The sequence below is a fragment of the Saccopteryx leptura genome, chromosome 3 (genome assembly GCF_036850995.1).
Source record: "Saccopteryx leptura isolate mSacLep1 chromosome 3, mSacLep1_pri_phased_curated, whole genome shotgun sequence".
In the NCBI taxonomy this organism is placed as follows: Eukaryota; Metazoa; Chordata; class Mammalia; order Chiroptera; family Emballonuridae; genus Saccopteryx; species Saccopteryx leptura.
In genome coordinates this window covers 199,594,344-199,609,771 of record NC_089505.1, presented here as the reverse complement: position 1 = coordinate 199,609,771, position 15,428 = coordinate 199,594,344, and the positions used below count along the sequence as shown (strand labels likewise).

Sequence of the window (15,428 nt, the reverse complement as noted above, 5' to 3'; positions counted from 1 at the left end):
TCTAAACCAAGGAGCGGAGTAGTTGCTTACTGGGGGTAAGCAACAGTCAGGGCAGAGTGGGGAGAGTCCTGTATGGTCAAAACAACCCGAGAGTCCGCACCATCCGGGGACAGTAGGGCTGCTGGAAAGTTGGGTGTACCGCTCTCCCAGGAAGAAAACCAAAGGAAGGCACAGCTGGAGGGAGGATACAAATAGACAAGAGGGGGAGAAGAAGAGTGGGGAGAGGATAAGATTAGAGAAATAAGAAAAACTTTGTCTCAATTCAGTTAGACGTATAAAGCTTTCTTACACACTATGTAGTGCGGTGTTTCCCAACGTGGGGCCCATGCCCCACAGGGGGGCAATTCGATAGTTAAGGGGGGCAATTTGAAAATGGACTCGACACGACTTTAACTCTTTCGCCCCGGGCCATTTAAATGCAATGCTAGATATCGGTGCCAAATTTAACAAAAAATGCAATTCTTAAATAATTGCGGTAAATAATTATTAAGTATAATTTCGTTTGACGAGACCAAAATATCAACTGGGTGATTGGCGTCGTCAAGTCAACTTCGGACTGGGTTCACCACGGAGCGTGCCGTCTGCCGTGGGGAACCCCGGACGTTTTAAAAACTCGCTAAACAACGCAGTTATTCTCACCTAATTGGCCCATCGCAACTTCTGTAGTGTTTCACATCATTCAGTTGGTGTTAATTTGAAATAAGTGTCAGTCAAAACTGTTGTAAAAGCTCGTTGACTTAATAAATATACATATATATATTGTATAGATATAATTGGTAAGTATTTGATTTTATTTTTATCAATATTAAACTCTTTATTAAGTACTTCTTGCATCGGGGCTAGAAAGCAATAATATTTTATAAATATTATTGGGGCTATAATAGTGCATGCACGACAATTTTAATTTTAGAAACATAACTTTCCAGAAAATTTTGTCAAGTGGAAAAAATATAGATACCTTTTGATTTGCGGTGGTAGTGTAGTAAATGTGTTATATACATTTAAATAAATATGAATTTTTAGTATACGTTTACTCTATGTCACATTGAATATATTTTAACACATATTTTAATATTAGTTTTTAATTGATCTTATTTTTATTTCTTATAGCCCATAGTAAAATGAGTGGTGCAAGCAAGAAAAAAACTCGTCAATATTCAGAGGAATATTTAAAATTTGGGTTCATACAAATTAACCGCTGTTCACGATGAGCGGATTCCTTTTTGTCTTTTATGCCAGCAATGCTTGACCAACGAATCAATGAAACGAGGTCGTCTTGAGGCGCATTTGAAGGCGAAACATAGTGCTCATATTCAGATTTGAGTTACTTTAAAACTTTAAAGAAAAATTTTGAAAAAAGAACATTAAAGTCTCTATTTACTGCTCATACTTCAACTAATAATCGTGTTCTTGAGGCTAGTTATCAAATTTCTTTATTCATCGCTAAAACTGGAGAAAATCACACTATAGGAGAGAATTTAATAAAACCGTCAATATCAGCATTTCTTAAAACGGTTCTTGAAAAAGATGACAAAGATGTAAAAGCTATGCCACTCAGTGACAATACTGTTAGCAGAAGAATAGACGAAATGAGTGAGGACATTGAAAAACAACTTATTGAAAAGCTGAAAACAGGCCCTGGCCGGTTGGCTCAGTGGTAGAGTGTCGGCCTGGCATGCAGAAGTCCCGGGTTCGATTCCTGGCCAGGGCACACAGGAGAAGCGCCCACCTGCTTCTCCACCCCTCCCCCTCTCCTTCCTCTCTGTCTCTCTCTTCCCCTCCCGCAGTGAGGCTCCATTGGAGCAAAGATGGCCCGGGCGCTGGGAATGGCTCCTTGGCCTCTACCCCAGGCGCTAGAGTGGCTCTGGTCGCAGTAGAGCGACGCCCCAAAGGGGCAGAGCATCGCCCCCTGGTGGGCAGAGCGTCGCCCCCTGGTGGGCGTGCTGGGTGGATCCCGGTCGGGCACATGCGGGAGTCTGTCTGACTGTCTCTCCCCATTTCCGGCTTCAGAAAAATACAGAAAAAAAAAATAAAAAAAATAAAAAGAAAAGCTGAAAACAAGAAAATTCTCCTTGCAAATGGATGAATCAACTTTGAGAGACAGTGAGGCAGTATTGATAACTTACGTAAGATATATTGATAAAGGACATTTTGCTGAAGAAATGTTGTTCTGTAAAAGATTAGAAAGCACCACTACCTCCAAAGATATATATAAAAAGCTAAAAAACTACTTAGATGTCAATGATATACCAATGAAAAATATAACATCTTGTGCTGCAGATGGTGCTCCCAATATGATGGGCAAGAAAAATGGCTGCTTAAAATTGATGAAAGATGCAAATCCAGAAATGATTCTTGTGCATTGTGTTATTCATAGGGAAAACTTGGTAGCTAAAAACATCTCGCCTGTTCTGAATGAAGTATTACATACAGTAATAAAGTGTGTTAATGCTATTAAAGCTAGTGCCAAATGTGAGCGTCTTTTCAAGCTATTTTGTGAAGAACAAAATGAAGACCATGTGAGACTTTTACTTCATACTGAAGTAAGATGGCTATCAAAAGGAAACTGTTTGAAAAGATTTATGGAACTGTTTGATACTCTTAGTGATTTCTTAAGCGACAAACCTGAAATGAAGTATCTGTTAACAATAGATGGTAAAGTGTTTGTGAGTTATTTAGCTGATATCTTTGAAAAACTAAATATATTAAATAAGCAACTTCAAGGAACAAATAAAACTCTTGTCGATGCAAAAGCAAAGATATTTGGTTTCATTACCAATATTGAGTTATGTCAGAAACATATTAACAACAAAAACTTTAAACAGTTTCATTGGCTCCAAAAATGTGAATTAACTGATACCGCTTTACTTGTTATTGTCAATCATTTGAATATTCTATCGGCTGATTTAAAAGAAAGATTTTCTGATTTAAAACAAATTGATTTCCCAACATGGATGATGCAGCCAATGTTAGTGGATTTGTCTGATATATCAAATATGCAGTATCAAGAAGAACTCGCAGAATTGCAAAATGATGAGTCAGTTAAAGCTTTATTTAATATCAAAGGAGTGATGGCATGGCTTTGTGAGGAAACAGAAATCAAATACCCAAATTCAACCAAATGTGCAAGAAAACTATTGCTACCATTTCCATCTTCATGTTTAGCTGAATGTGGATTTAGTGCTGTAAATGATTTACTGGTAAAAAAAAGAAATCGGCTGGATATAACACAACGTGGAGACTTGAGACTAAAGCTAACCAAATTGGAACCTAATATAAAATCTCTGTGCAGCAAGCATCAAGCGCAAGAATCACACTAAATTAAAATAATAAATTAATATAGAAAAATCTGTATTAAAATTATTTGAAATTTAAATTTCTGTTTTTCATTATATGTTTTGAAATTTTACTTACTGTGTTTTGTTAACAATTTCATAGTGATTTCTTCCTAGAACCTATCATTTATGTTTATTAAGTGAACAAATCAATTTTTTAATGTTAAAAATTATGTATGTTACATAGGGGGGGACATAAAAATTTTAGAAAGGTTAAGGTGGGGCATGGCACAAAAAAGGTTGGGAAACACTGATGTAGTGTGACTCTAGCCTTCGGGCACTGTTTTCACTTCTGCTAGGTTTTCGTTAAATACGTACTTCACCAGAATCCACTCTGTTTATTACCTAAGAAACAACCACATCGATCTTAGGAAAGGAGGTGCCCAGCCAGCTGCCACACTGTCAAGACTTCCCCTCCCCCCGCCAGCAGCCAGGGTGATGCCGGGTGAGGGGGGCACTGCAGGAGTCTCAAAGGGGCAAGGGCAGATCTTCTGTTTTTTAAATGTGATTTCCTCTTAGATCCACATACCAGTTTCGGGAGAAATGTAGTTAACACTCAAGTCTCAGTTTTGTTTTGTTTTTAAACTCACCAACTGATAAGATAATTAAGTTTTAATTTGGATTCTTTAAAAGTCTGAAATATTTTGAGACAAAAGGAGGAGCTGAACAGGGGTGTGGGTTTAAAGATGAAAAATGTCATAAATGGTAACCACAGGGTACCTGATTTCCCTGTTCTGATACAATCCAAATAACTTCTTTAGATTCGGATGACTTGCTTATTACAGAAATTCCTTTTATTGTGAAAGACGTCAGTTCACTTAGTAAAGGCCACTGATATCAGGTAGAAACAAACATTTGATATAATTGATAAAAAATGGGCCAGCTCATTTCAGACGAGTCCAGGTTTTGAAAGCCCGTGTGTGAGTGCTAAGAAGCGGGCAAGCCCTCTGGCCGCTGCCGCGAGCCCTGCAACCCCCCTCCGGCCGCTGCCAGGAGCCCTGTAACCGCCCTCGGGCCACTTCCGCGAGCCCTGTAACTGGCAGAGTCCCCAGCACGTTCCAAAAGGATTTGATGTCCAAAAATAGGTTTTGATATAAACTTTTCAGGAACACATCTGCTGTGAAAAAGAAGATACTGGTAGAAATGGGACTCCAAACAAAGCATAAAGAAGGAGATCCATTTAAAAATGTTTATTAAAGATGGAAGTCTTCCCACATATGGAGAAGGTGACCAGATCCACTCCACACTGTACGAGTTAAGTTCTGACTTGAAGGCTGAAGATTTACTGAAGATGCAACCACTAGCATTTCTTGCTAAAAACAAACCAAAAGGAGCTTAATGTAAAAGATATGCTATGGCAGCTGTTACTCGGTTTCAGATAAAAGCACCAGTGGGTCTGACTCCACGGAAGACAGCGTGAGCCTCATTAAAAAGTGTGGCTAAGGAGGCGGCAGGGAGACCAGCAAACACGACTGCCCTTTGAGGACTGATGTGGGAGCTTCCCTGTTCATTGAAGATTTTAATTAGGAATTTATTCTTCTCCACAGATGCTTCATTTACTGTGTTTTAATTATAGACCTTGACGAAAAAAGCAAGAAGAAGAGCAAACAGGGCCAGGCCTACGGACATCATCAGTGCCGAGTCTCGACGCAGCCTCTGCAGTTGCAGCGCCAGCCTGGACCTCGCCGAGGCTCGCTGCGTCGTAGCTGGGATGTGGGATCCTGAGCTCAGGGGATTCCCAAGCCTATTTCTGAATTCCTGGTAAGAGAGAAACGCAGAAGGAAAAAATAATTTTAAAATGCAAAGAAAGTCTTATTGGGGTATTAATCAAGTAATGCGTCCCTAGAAGGAAATTTTTTTTTATTGAAATATAACTGACATGTGCATTGTATTAGTTTCAGGTCTACAACATAAAGATTTGATGTTTATATATACTGTGAACGACCACAGTAAGGCCACTTAATATCCATCAGCCCACATAGTTACAAATTTAGTTTTCTTATGATGAGAAATTTTAGCGCATGTATCTTTTTGAGTTAGTGTTTTTGTCTCCTTTGGATATATTCCTAGAAGTGGAATAGCTGGATCATACAGCAATTCTATTTTTATTTTGTAAGCACCTCCGTACTGTTTTGCATAATGGTTGCACCAATTTACATTCCTACCAACACAGAACTAGGATTCCTTTATCCACATACTCACCAACACTTGTTATATCTTGTTTTTTTTTTTTTAATAACAGTTGTTCTAACAGGTGTGAGGTGGTGTTTCACTGTGGTTTTGCTTTTCATTTCGCTGATGATGACTGATGTTGAGCATCTTTTCATGTGTCAGCCATCTATATGTCTCCTTTGGAAAAATGTCTATTTAGAGCCTCTGTTCATTTTTTAATCAGATTTTTTTTTGCTATTGAGTTGCATGAGTTCTTTATATATTTTAGATAGTAACCCCTTATCAGATAAATAATTTGCAAATATTCCCTCTCATTAATTAAATCACCTTTTCATTTTGTTGATGGTTTCTTTTGCTGTACAGAACCTAATAGTTTAATGTAGGAAGGAGCTATCACTTACTGCTTCAGCATGGGCACATTCAAACAGCCAGCATAGGCCAAATGGCCCCAAAGCAGGTGTAAGTCACAGTTCCTCCCTTGAGGAGTCAGACTGCATTCATAGTCTCTATACACGACCTGTGTGAGAGGGAGGGACAGCACTCACGGAGAATCAAGGAGGAATTCATGAAGGGTAGAAATACAAGCAGATCTATTTAGCAAAAACAACAACAAAAACAAACCAAAAAGAAAAACAGAGAAAGAGAAAGAGAGAGAGAGAGAGAGAGAGAGAGAGAAACCATAGAAGCCATTTTATTCAGCAAACATACTCCTTATGACAGAGATTCCCATAGGGCACTGCTGCAGGAGGGCTGCCCCCAACCCTCAGGGGGCCCAAAGGGGTCTAGGTGGCTAGAGGCATCCACCCACCCCTGTATGCAGCATTTGTCATGCACATGTCATGATGTGCCACATCACTATGCTCACTCTCTGTGTGCTGGACATGGGAAAGGTTGGGAAGCTTGCTGGGAGGGAGTTTAAAAAGCTAAGGGCCATGATGTCACTTCCTCTTAGGTAGTCCCTGCTCCCTGACATATTCTGGCCGGCGTGGGGAGGAGCAGACGGAGCGCCTGGGGAAACCTGGCACTGGGAGTGAGGGTGGTTCTAATGTTTTAAAGTGTGATTTTGGTTCCATTTACATTTCCACTTTAGGTATAGGCTTTAGAATCAGCACCTCCCTGCTGAAATCTGAAGAGCATGCTGAGGGCTGGGGGGTGGGGGTCTGGGGGGTTGGGTGGGGAAGGGAATACTGGATGGAGGGAACAGTGCGGGGGGGGGGGGCAGGAACACAAAGGCAGCATACCACAGGCATGTGTGCGTGTGGAAAAACAAGAAATACACAGAAGCCCCACATGTCTTTGAATGACCATGTCACTTTGCTCATTCTTCCATTCCAAGCTCCCTGACGATCTCACGGTGAGACCTCGGCCTTGTGTGGGAAGTGGTGCGCTGCAGCTCACTGTGCGCGCCACGGTGCGCGCCACGGATCTGCACTTTACAGAAATCACTGCGCAGGATGGTGGAGGGTGGGCTGAGGGGCGCGAAGAGAATGGGACCGAAGAAGCTGGTGGTGAGCGGTGGCGATAATGAGGTGGACATGTGAACACCTAACGTTCGGATGACGGCAGTGGGATGGAAAGGAGGAACAGAAGACTTCTGATGTAGAAGCAACAGGAATTGAGTTCAGATGACTGGGTAATGAGAGGGAGAAAGAACAGGAATGGGGAAATAAAGATGACTTTTGCAATGTAATTCCCACCAGCTAATATTTACATGTAATACAGTGTGTTCGTAAAGTCATGGTGCACTTTTGACCCATCACAGGAAAGCAACAAAAGACGATAGAAATGTGAAATCTGCACCAAATAAAAGGAAAACTCTCCCAGTTTCATACCTATTCAGTGCAGTTTGATGTGGGCTCACGCACAGATTTTTTAAGGTTCCTTAGGTAGCTATCCCGTATAGCCTCTACAGACTCGTCACTGACTGATGGCCTACCAAAATGGGGTTTCTCCACCAAACTGCCGGTTTCCTTCAACTGCTTATCCCACCGAGTAATGTTATTCCTATGTGGTGGCGCTTTGTTATAAACGCGCTGATATTCACGTTGCACTTTGGTCACGGATTCGAACTTAGCGAGCCACAGAACACAATGAACTTTCCTCTGTACCGACCACATCTCGACTGGCATGGCTGTGGGCTGCTCCGCTGTATACATGGTGTTACGTCATCATCTGCGCATGAGCACATGCTGCCACATCATCCTACAGAAACTGAGGGTTTTCCTTTTATTTGGTGTAGATAGAAGAATTCTTGCTTTGACTATAGGAGACTGGTTGAAAATTAATAAAGCTGCTAACCACAGGCAGTCAAACCATTATTTACTTCTGTGCTCCTCAAATCCCTGGGCCTCAGGACACCCTGCTGGTGGCCCCTCACTCTGAACCCTGGCCAGGAGCACACAGTTGAACAGACGGAATTGGCCTCCCTGCAACAGCGGGGCATGGGCAGGTGCTCAGGGTGCACTCAAACGTGCCCACCCGGGAGATCACTATCTTGCAAGCCTAGCTTTCTGAGTGATATTCAGGAGCTGGAAATATGTTGACAACCTATCATTTCAATTGAGTAAAAATAGCCTTAAGGGCTCATGACAGCACTCCTAAGTAAGCAGCAGCCCTGGGGAAGACGCAGTCCTCTGGCTGAAATGAGAGAAGCCAGGGAGTTCCTCCCCAGCAGTGAGGCTCCTTCTTCATCTCTGGGAACCAGCACAGCTGGTCACGGGAGGTACTCAGTAGTGATTAGAAACGAACAAAATGAGAGTAATGGCGGGGTAGGAAGCGATACCGATAAATCTCCCCCAAAAATCAACAAGATCTTCAACCAGAAACAGAAAAACCTATACTTGGAGCTTCCAGATGCTTCGCAATACACCCAAAGGTATGATTGAGTGAAAAATTGGCTAAATATATAACCAAACCCCGAAGGAAATAGGGAGTAAGAAATGCTCCGCCTTCCTCACTAACCTAAACAGGGCGGCTTTCTCTGGTAACTGTGAATATAGAAACTGAGGCGGGCAAAGGGGGTGAATACATCCAGGCCACGGCACAAACGGCCGAACCAGGCTGTGGCACGGAGATCCAAGCCGAGGAAAATCTGATCCTGTGGCAACCCGGGCAATACAAGCTAACACTCGCGCCAAACCCAAACAAAGAAAGACAAGCGGCGCGAACATATTACCCGGTCTCCTGGTTGGTGCGCAGTTAGTGGGCGAGAGATTTCTTCCTAAGCCCCGGAAGTGGGTGCCCGTGTTGCCCCACGGAGAGGCAGGGTCAGAGGCCTTTCTGTGGGCCGAGGGCAGAGTCTCTGGGCAGCCCCAGCGCCCTGGGAAAGCCACACACGGGAGGGAGTGAGAACTAATTCCAACGGTGGAGATTTTCCGTACTGGAGGGTGTTTCACTCAGAGGGAAACGCGACCGGCCTCATATCCTGGTTTGCGCGCGCAGATAAGGAGTGAGCGATTCCTCCGAGTGCCTCGGCAGTGCGCGCCCGTGTTATCGCACAGAGGGGCAGAGTCAGGGGCCTTTGTGTGGGCCAAAGCAGAATCTCGGGCCGCCCCAGCGCCTTGCAAAAGCCGCGCACGGGGACGGAGCAAGACTCAATTCCAACGCTGCAACTTTTCCCTGCGGTTGGGGGTTTCACTCAGAGCGTGAGACTGCTGGCCGGATATCCTGGTCTACATGCACAGCCAGTGAGTGAGAGTTTCCTCCAAGCGCCCCGGAAGTGGGTGCCCGCTTGTGTTACCGGACAGAGTGGCAGAGCCAGAGGTCTTTGAATGGCCGGAAAGCCCGCCTGATTATGCTAGCAGCTCTGACTGACTGAGCCTTACCCAGAGCCCTGTGCTGAGTGGAAATAGAGTGGGGAGATGCCAGCTCTTTGAGCCTCTTACTATCCAGGCAGAGGCAGCAGCAACCCCATAGCTGGATTATCAGGCTACTAATTGAGGAAGGAAAGACTAGGAGAAAGGCTCCAGGAACACGGACTCTCTCACTGTCGGAGCCTATAAATGCTAATAGCCTCGACTGCCAACGAGACTAAAGCACAATACATGACATTGCCATAGAGACTTATCAACTGCAAACCTCCACCTGAGCGTGGCAAAGGGGCAAAACCCGGGGTACAGAGTCACCGACCAGGAAGAGGGAGAGAAAAGAAAAAGCAAGAAGATAACCTCTCAAAATCAAGAATAATCTGCAGACTTTATAACCTATCCCATTTTATTATATTTGTTCGTTTGTTTCTCTTATCTTCATTCTTGATACTTTTTTTTTCCTCCTCCAATTTGGCCGATTAACTCTCTACCGGTCTTACTCTCTCCTCTCCTTGAACTACACTACCCATAAGTGTTACATCTCCCATTATCTTTTCTCTTCTCTTCCTTTCTCTCTATGAGGGTTGCACTCCAAAACCCTTAACTCTCTCTCTCTCTCTCTCCTTTCTTTTTTCTTCTTTTAGTGGTTCCCTCTTTTTTTTTCCCTCTCTCTATTTCTTTTCTCCCTCTATATTAGTTTCTTCCTTTCTCCTTTACATCTCCTCTCATTCAAACCTCAATAACAAACAAATTATCTTATCTGGGACTCAAACTTATGTTTGTGGCATTTTGGGGGTTTTTTACTTCACCTTTTTAATTCACTAGCAGTGCTCCCATCCCTGGCTCTCCATATTATCTAGTTCTTGTTCCACTAAATACAATAGTAATTTTTTAATTTGTCCCCCCATTTTTCCGTTTTCCTCTTAATCCTCTCATCATAACTCTTAGACAACCAACACCTAAAAGCAAATCATTTTATTCTTGACCCAAATTTTTTCCTTATTTGCTTTTTGTGGGTCCATACGCTCTTTTTTTTTTTTTTTCTTTTTTCTTTCTTTTTTTTTTTTTTTTTTTTTTGCCCCTTTATTACTTTTCCCCAATTCAGGCCCTCCATCACAGGCATTGTTTGTTATAATTCACAGTCCACCACAAGATTTTATCAAGAAAGAGGGGAGAGGAGAGGAGAGGAAAAAAGGAGGGGGGGAATAATTTCCTTTTTTTTTTTTTTTTAAATTTTTATTTTATTTTATTTTTCTTTATTTCATTATTATTTTTTTTTAAAAAAACAACTCTTTTCGATTTTTTTTATTATTTTTTTAAACTTTTTATTCTTTATTAAATCTCATTAATACTATCAACAAAACCACCCTCACATGCCATTAAGGAAGAGAAAATCGAATATCATGGATACAAAAGAAAGAGAGGTAACACAGCTAGATGAGGAAAAATCTATGGAGAAAAAATTTAATATATTGGAAACCTTGGAGCTAAATGACAGAGAATTCAAGATAGAAATCCTAAAAATCCTCCGAGATATACAAGAAAACACAGAAAGGCAAATTAGGGAGCTCAGAAAACAACTCAATGAACACAAAGAATATATGTCCAAGGAAATTGAAACTATAAAAACAAATCAAATAGAGATGAAAAACTCAATTCACGAGCTGAAAAACGAAGTAACAAGCTTAGCTAATAGAACAGGTCAGATAGAAGAGAGGATTAGTGAAATAGAAGACAAGCAACTTGAGGCACAACAGAGAGAAGAAGAAAGAGACTCAAAAATTAAAAAAAATGAGATAGCCCTACAAGAATTATCTGACTCCATCAAAAAGAATAACATAAGAATAATAGGTATATCAGAGGGAGAAGAGAGAGAAAATGGAATGGAGAACATACTCAAACAAATAATAGATGAGAACTTCCCAAGCCTGTGGAAAGAACTAAAGCCTCAAGTTCAAGAAGCAAACAGAACTCCAAGTTTTCTTAACCCCAACAAACCTACTCCAAGGCATATCATAATGAAAATGACACAAACCAACAGCAAAGAAAAAATTCTCAAGGAAGCCAGGGAAAAGAAGAATACAACATATAAAGGAAGGCCCATTAGATTATCATCAGATTTCTCAGCAGAAACTCTACAAGCTAGAAGAGAGTGGACCCCAATATTTAAAGTCCTGAAAGAGAGGAACTTTCAGCCACGAATACTATACCCATCAAAGCTATCCTTCAAATATGAAGGAGAAATAAAAACATTCACAGATACAGAAAAGATGAGGGAATTTATCATCAGAAAACCCCCACTCCAGGAATTACTAAAGGGGGTTCTCCAATCAGATACAAAGAAAAAAAAAAAACAGAGCCACAAGTAAAAGCTCCAAGAAGAACACAATAAAACCAAATTTAAACTGTGACAACAACAAAAAGAAAGAGGGGGAGAAGATGGAGATTAACAGTAGCAAAGGACGATGGAGTGCAAAAGTACTCACAAAATAGTTCGCTACAATGAACAGGGTAGGGACCCTTTTCATTATTCAAAGGTAACCACCATTGAAAAAACCACCACAGAAGCACATGAGATAAAAAAGATAGCAACAGTGGAAAGATGTATGGAATACAACCAAATAAAAACAAAAGATAGAAAAACAAAAGAGAAGGATCAAACAAGACATAAAACTAACAGAAAGCAAGATATAAAATGGTAATAGGGAACTCACAAGTATCAATAATTACACTAAATGTAAACGGATTAAACTCACCAATAAAAAGGCACAGAGTAGCAGAATAGATTAAAAAAGAAAATCCAACTGTATGCTGCCTACAGGAAACTCATCTAAGTAACAAGGATAAAAACAAATTCAAAGTGAAAGGCTGGAAAAGAATACTCCAAGCAAATAACATCCAAAAAAAAGCAGGTGTAGCAATACTCATATCGGATAATGCTGACTACAAGTCAGGAAAAGTACTCAGAGACAAAAATGGCCATTTCATAATGGCTAAGGGGACACTGAATCAAGAAGACATAACAATTCTTAATATATATGCACCAAACCAAGGAGCACCAAAATATATAAGACAGCTACTTATTGATCTTAAAACAAAAACTGACAAAAATACAATCATACTTGGAGACCTCAATACACCGCTGACGGCTCTAGATCAGTCATCCAAACAGAGAATCAACAAAGACATAGTGGCCTTAAACAAAACACTAGAGCACCTGGATATGATAGACATCTACAGGACATTTCATCCCACAGTGACTGAGTATACATTTTTCTCCAGTGTACATGGATCATTCTCAAGAATTGACCATATGTTGGGCCACAAAAACAACATCAGCAAATTCAGAAAAATTGAAGTTGTACCAAGCATATTTTCTGATCATAAAGCCTTGAAACTAGAATTCAACTGCAAAAAAGAAGAAAAAAATCCCACAAAAATGTGGAAACTAAACAACATACTTTTAAAAAATGAATGGGTCAAAGAAGAAATAAGTGCAGAGATCAAAAGATATATACAGACTAATGAAAATGACAATACGACATATCAGAATCTATGGGATGCAGCAAAAGCAGTGATAAGAGGGAAGTTCATATCACTTCAGGCATATATGAACAAACAAGAGAGAGCCCAAGTGAACCACTTAACTACCCACCTTAAGGAACTAGAAAAAGAAGAACAAAGACAACCCAAAACCAGCCGAAGAAAGGAGATAATAAAAATCAGAGCAGAAATAAATGAATTAGAGAACAGAAAAACTATAGAAAAAATTAATAGAACAAGGAGCTGGTTCTTTGAAAAGATCAACACAATTGACAAACCCTTGGCAAGACTTACCAAGGAAAAAAGAGAAAGAACTCATATAAACAAAATCCAAAATGAAAGAGGAGAAATCACCACGGACACCGTAGATATACAAAGAATTATTGTAGAATACTATGAAAAACTTTATGCCACTAAATTCAACAACCTAGAAGAAATGGATAAATTCCTAGAAAAATACAACCTTCCTAGACTGAGTCAAGAAGAAGCAGAAAGCCTAAACAGACCTATCAGTAGAGAAGAAATAGAAAAAACCATTAAAAACCTCCCCAAAAATAAAAGTCCAGTCCCTGACGGCTATACCAGCGAATTTTATCAAACATTCAAAGAAGACTTGGTTCCTATTCTACTCAAAGTCTTCCAAAAAATTGAAGAAGAAGCAATACTTCCAAACACATTTTACGAGGCCAACATAACCCTCATACCAAAACCAGGCAAGGATGGCACAAAAAAAGAAAACTACAGACCAATACCTCTAATGAATACAGATGCTAAAATACTAAACAAAATACTAGCAAATCGAATACAACAACATATTAAAAAAATAATACATCATGATCAAGTGGGATTCATCCCAGAATCTCAAGGATGGTTCAACATACGTAAAACGGTTAATGTAATACACCATATCAACAAAACAAAGAACAAAAACCACATGATCTTATCAATAGACGCAGAAAAGGCTTTCGATAAAATACAACACAATTTTATGTTTAAGACTCTCAACAAAATGGTTATAGAAGGAAAATATCTCAACATGATAAAGGCCATATATGATAAACCATCAGCTAACATCATATTAAATGGCACTAAACTGAAGGCTTTCCCCCTTAAATCAGGAACAAGACAGGGTTGTCCACTCTCTCCACTCTTATTTAATGTGGTACTAGAGGTTCCAGCCAGAGCAATCAGACAAGACAAAGAAATAAAAGGCATCCATATCGGAAAAGAAGAAGTAAAGGTATCACTTTTTGCAGATGATATGATACTATACATCGAAAACCCCAAAGAATCCACAAAAAGACTACTAGAAACAATAAGCCAATACAGTAAGGTCGCAGGATACAAAATTAACATACAGAAGTCAATAGCCTTTCTATATGCCAACAATGAAACAACTGAGAAGGAACTCAAAAGAATAATCCCCTTCACGATTGCAACAAAAAAAATAAAATACTTAGGAATAAACATAACAAAGAATGTAAAGGACTTATATAATGAAAACTATAAACCATTGTTAAGGGAAATCGAAAAAGATATAATGAGATGGAAGAATATACCTTGTTCTTGGCTAGGAAGAATAAATATAATCAAGATGGCTATATTACCCAAAGCAATATACAAATTTAATGCAATTCCCATCAAACTTCCAATGACATTTTTTAAAGAAATAGAGCAAAAAATCATCAGATTTATATGGAACTATAAAAAACCCCGAATAGCCAAAGCAATCCTAAAGAAAAAGAATGAAGCGGGGGGCATTTCAATACCTGACTTCAAACTCTATTATAGGGCCACGACAATCAAAACAGCATGGTATTGGCAGAAAAATAGACACTCAGACCAATGGAACAGAATAGAAAGTCCAGAAATAAAACCACATATATATAGTCAAATAATTTTTGATAAAGGGGCCAACAACACACAATGGAGAAAAGAAAGCCTCTTCAATAAATGGTGCTGGGAAAACTGGAAAGCCACATGCAAAAGAATGAAACTGGACTACAGTCTCTCCCCCTGTACAAAAATTAACTCAAAATGGATCAAAGATCTAAACATAAGACCTGAAACAATTAAGTACATAGAAGAAGACATAGGTACTCAACTCAGGGACCTGGGTTTTAAAGAGCATTTTATGAATTTGACTCCAATGGCAAGAGAAGTGAAGGCAAAAATTAATGAATGGGACTACATCAGACTAAGAAGTTTTTGCTCAGCAAGAGAAACTGATAACAAAATAAACAGAAAGCCAACTAAATGGGAAATGATTTTTTCAAACGACAGCTCAGATAAGGGCCTAATATCCAAAATATACAAAGAACTCATAAAACTCAACAACAAACAAACAAACAATCCAATAAAAAAATGGGAAGAGGATATGAATAGACACTTCTCCCAGGAAGAAATACAAATGGCCAACAGATATATGAAAAGATGCTCATCTTCTTTAGCTATTAGAGAAATGCAAATCAAAACGGCAATGAGATACCACCTCACACCTGTTCGATTAGCTGTTATTAGCAAGTCAGGTAACAGCAAATGTTGGAGAGGCTGTGGAGAAAAAGGAACCCTC

At 40.0% G+C, this 15,428-nt stretch overlaps 1 protein-coding gene across 7 annotated transcripts in view; it reads right to left on the bottom strand.

The window, feature by feature from the left end:
• Nucleotides 1-200: 200 nt before the first annotated feature.
• The window catches only part of CDKAL1 (CDK5 regulatory subunit associated protein 1 like 1), an 875,166-nt gene continuing 859,938 nt past the window's right edge, over nt 201-15,428 (bottom strand). For 5 of the 7 annotated variants that reach the window (XM_066377142.1, XM_066377141.1, XM_066377143.1 and 2 more), the window contains one exon: nt 2,944-5,093. In XM_066377142.1, coding sequence (XP_066233239.1) covers nt 4,902-5,093 — 192 coding nt within the window. In that variant the 3' untranslated portion in view covers nt 2,944-4,901. Of the gene's footprint in view, nt 293-2,943; nt 5,094-5,908; nt 6,025-15,428 lie in introns of those variants that run through there. The other 2 variants (XR_010750305.1, XM_066377145.1) reach the window with 2 other exon arrangements.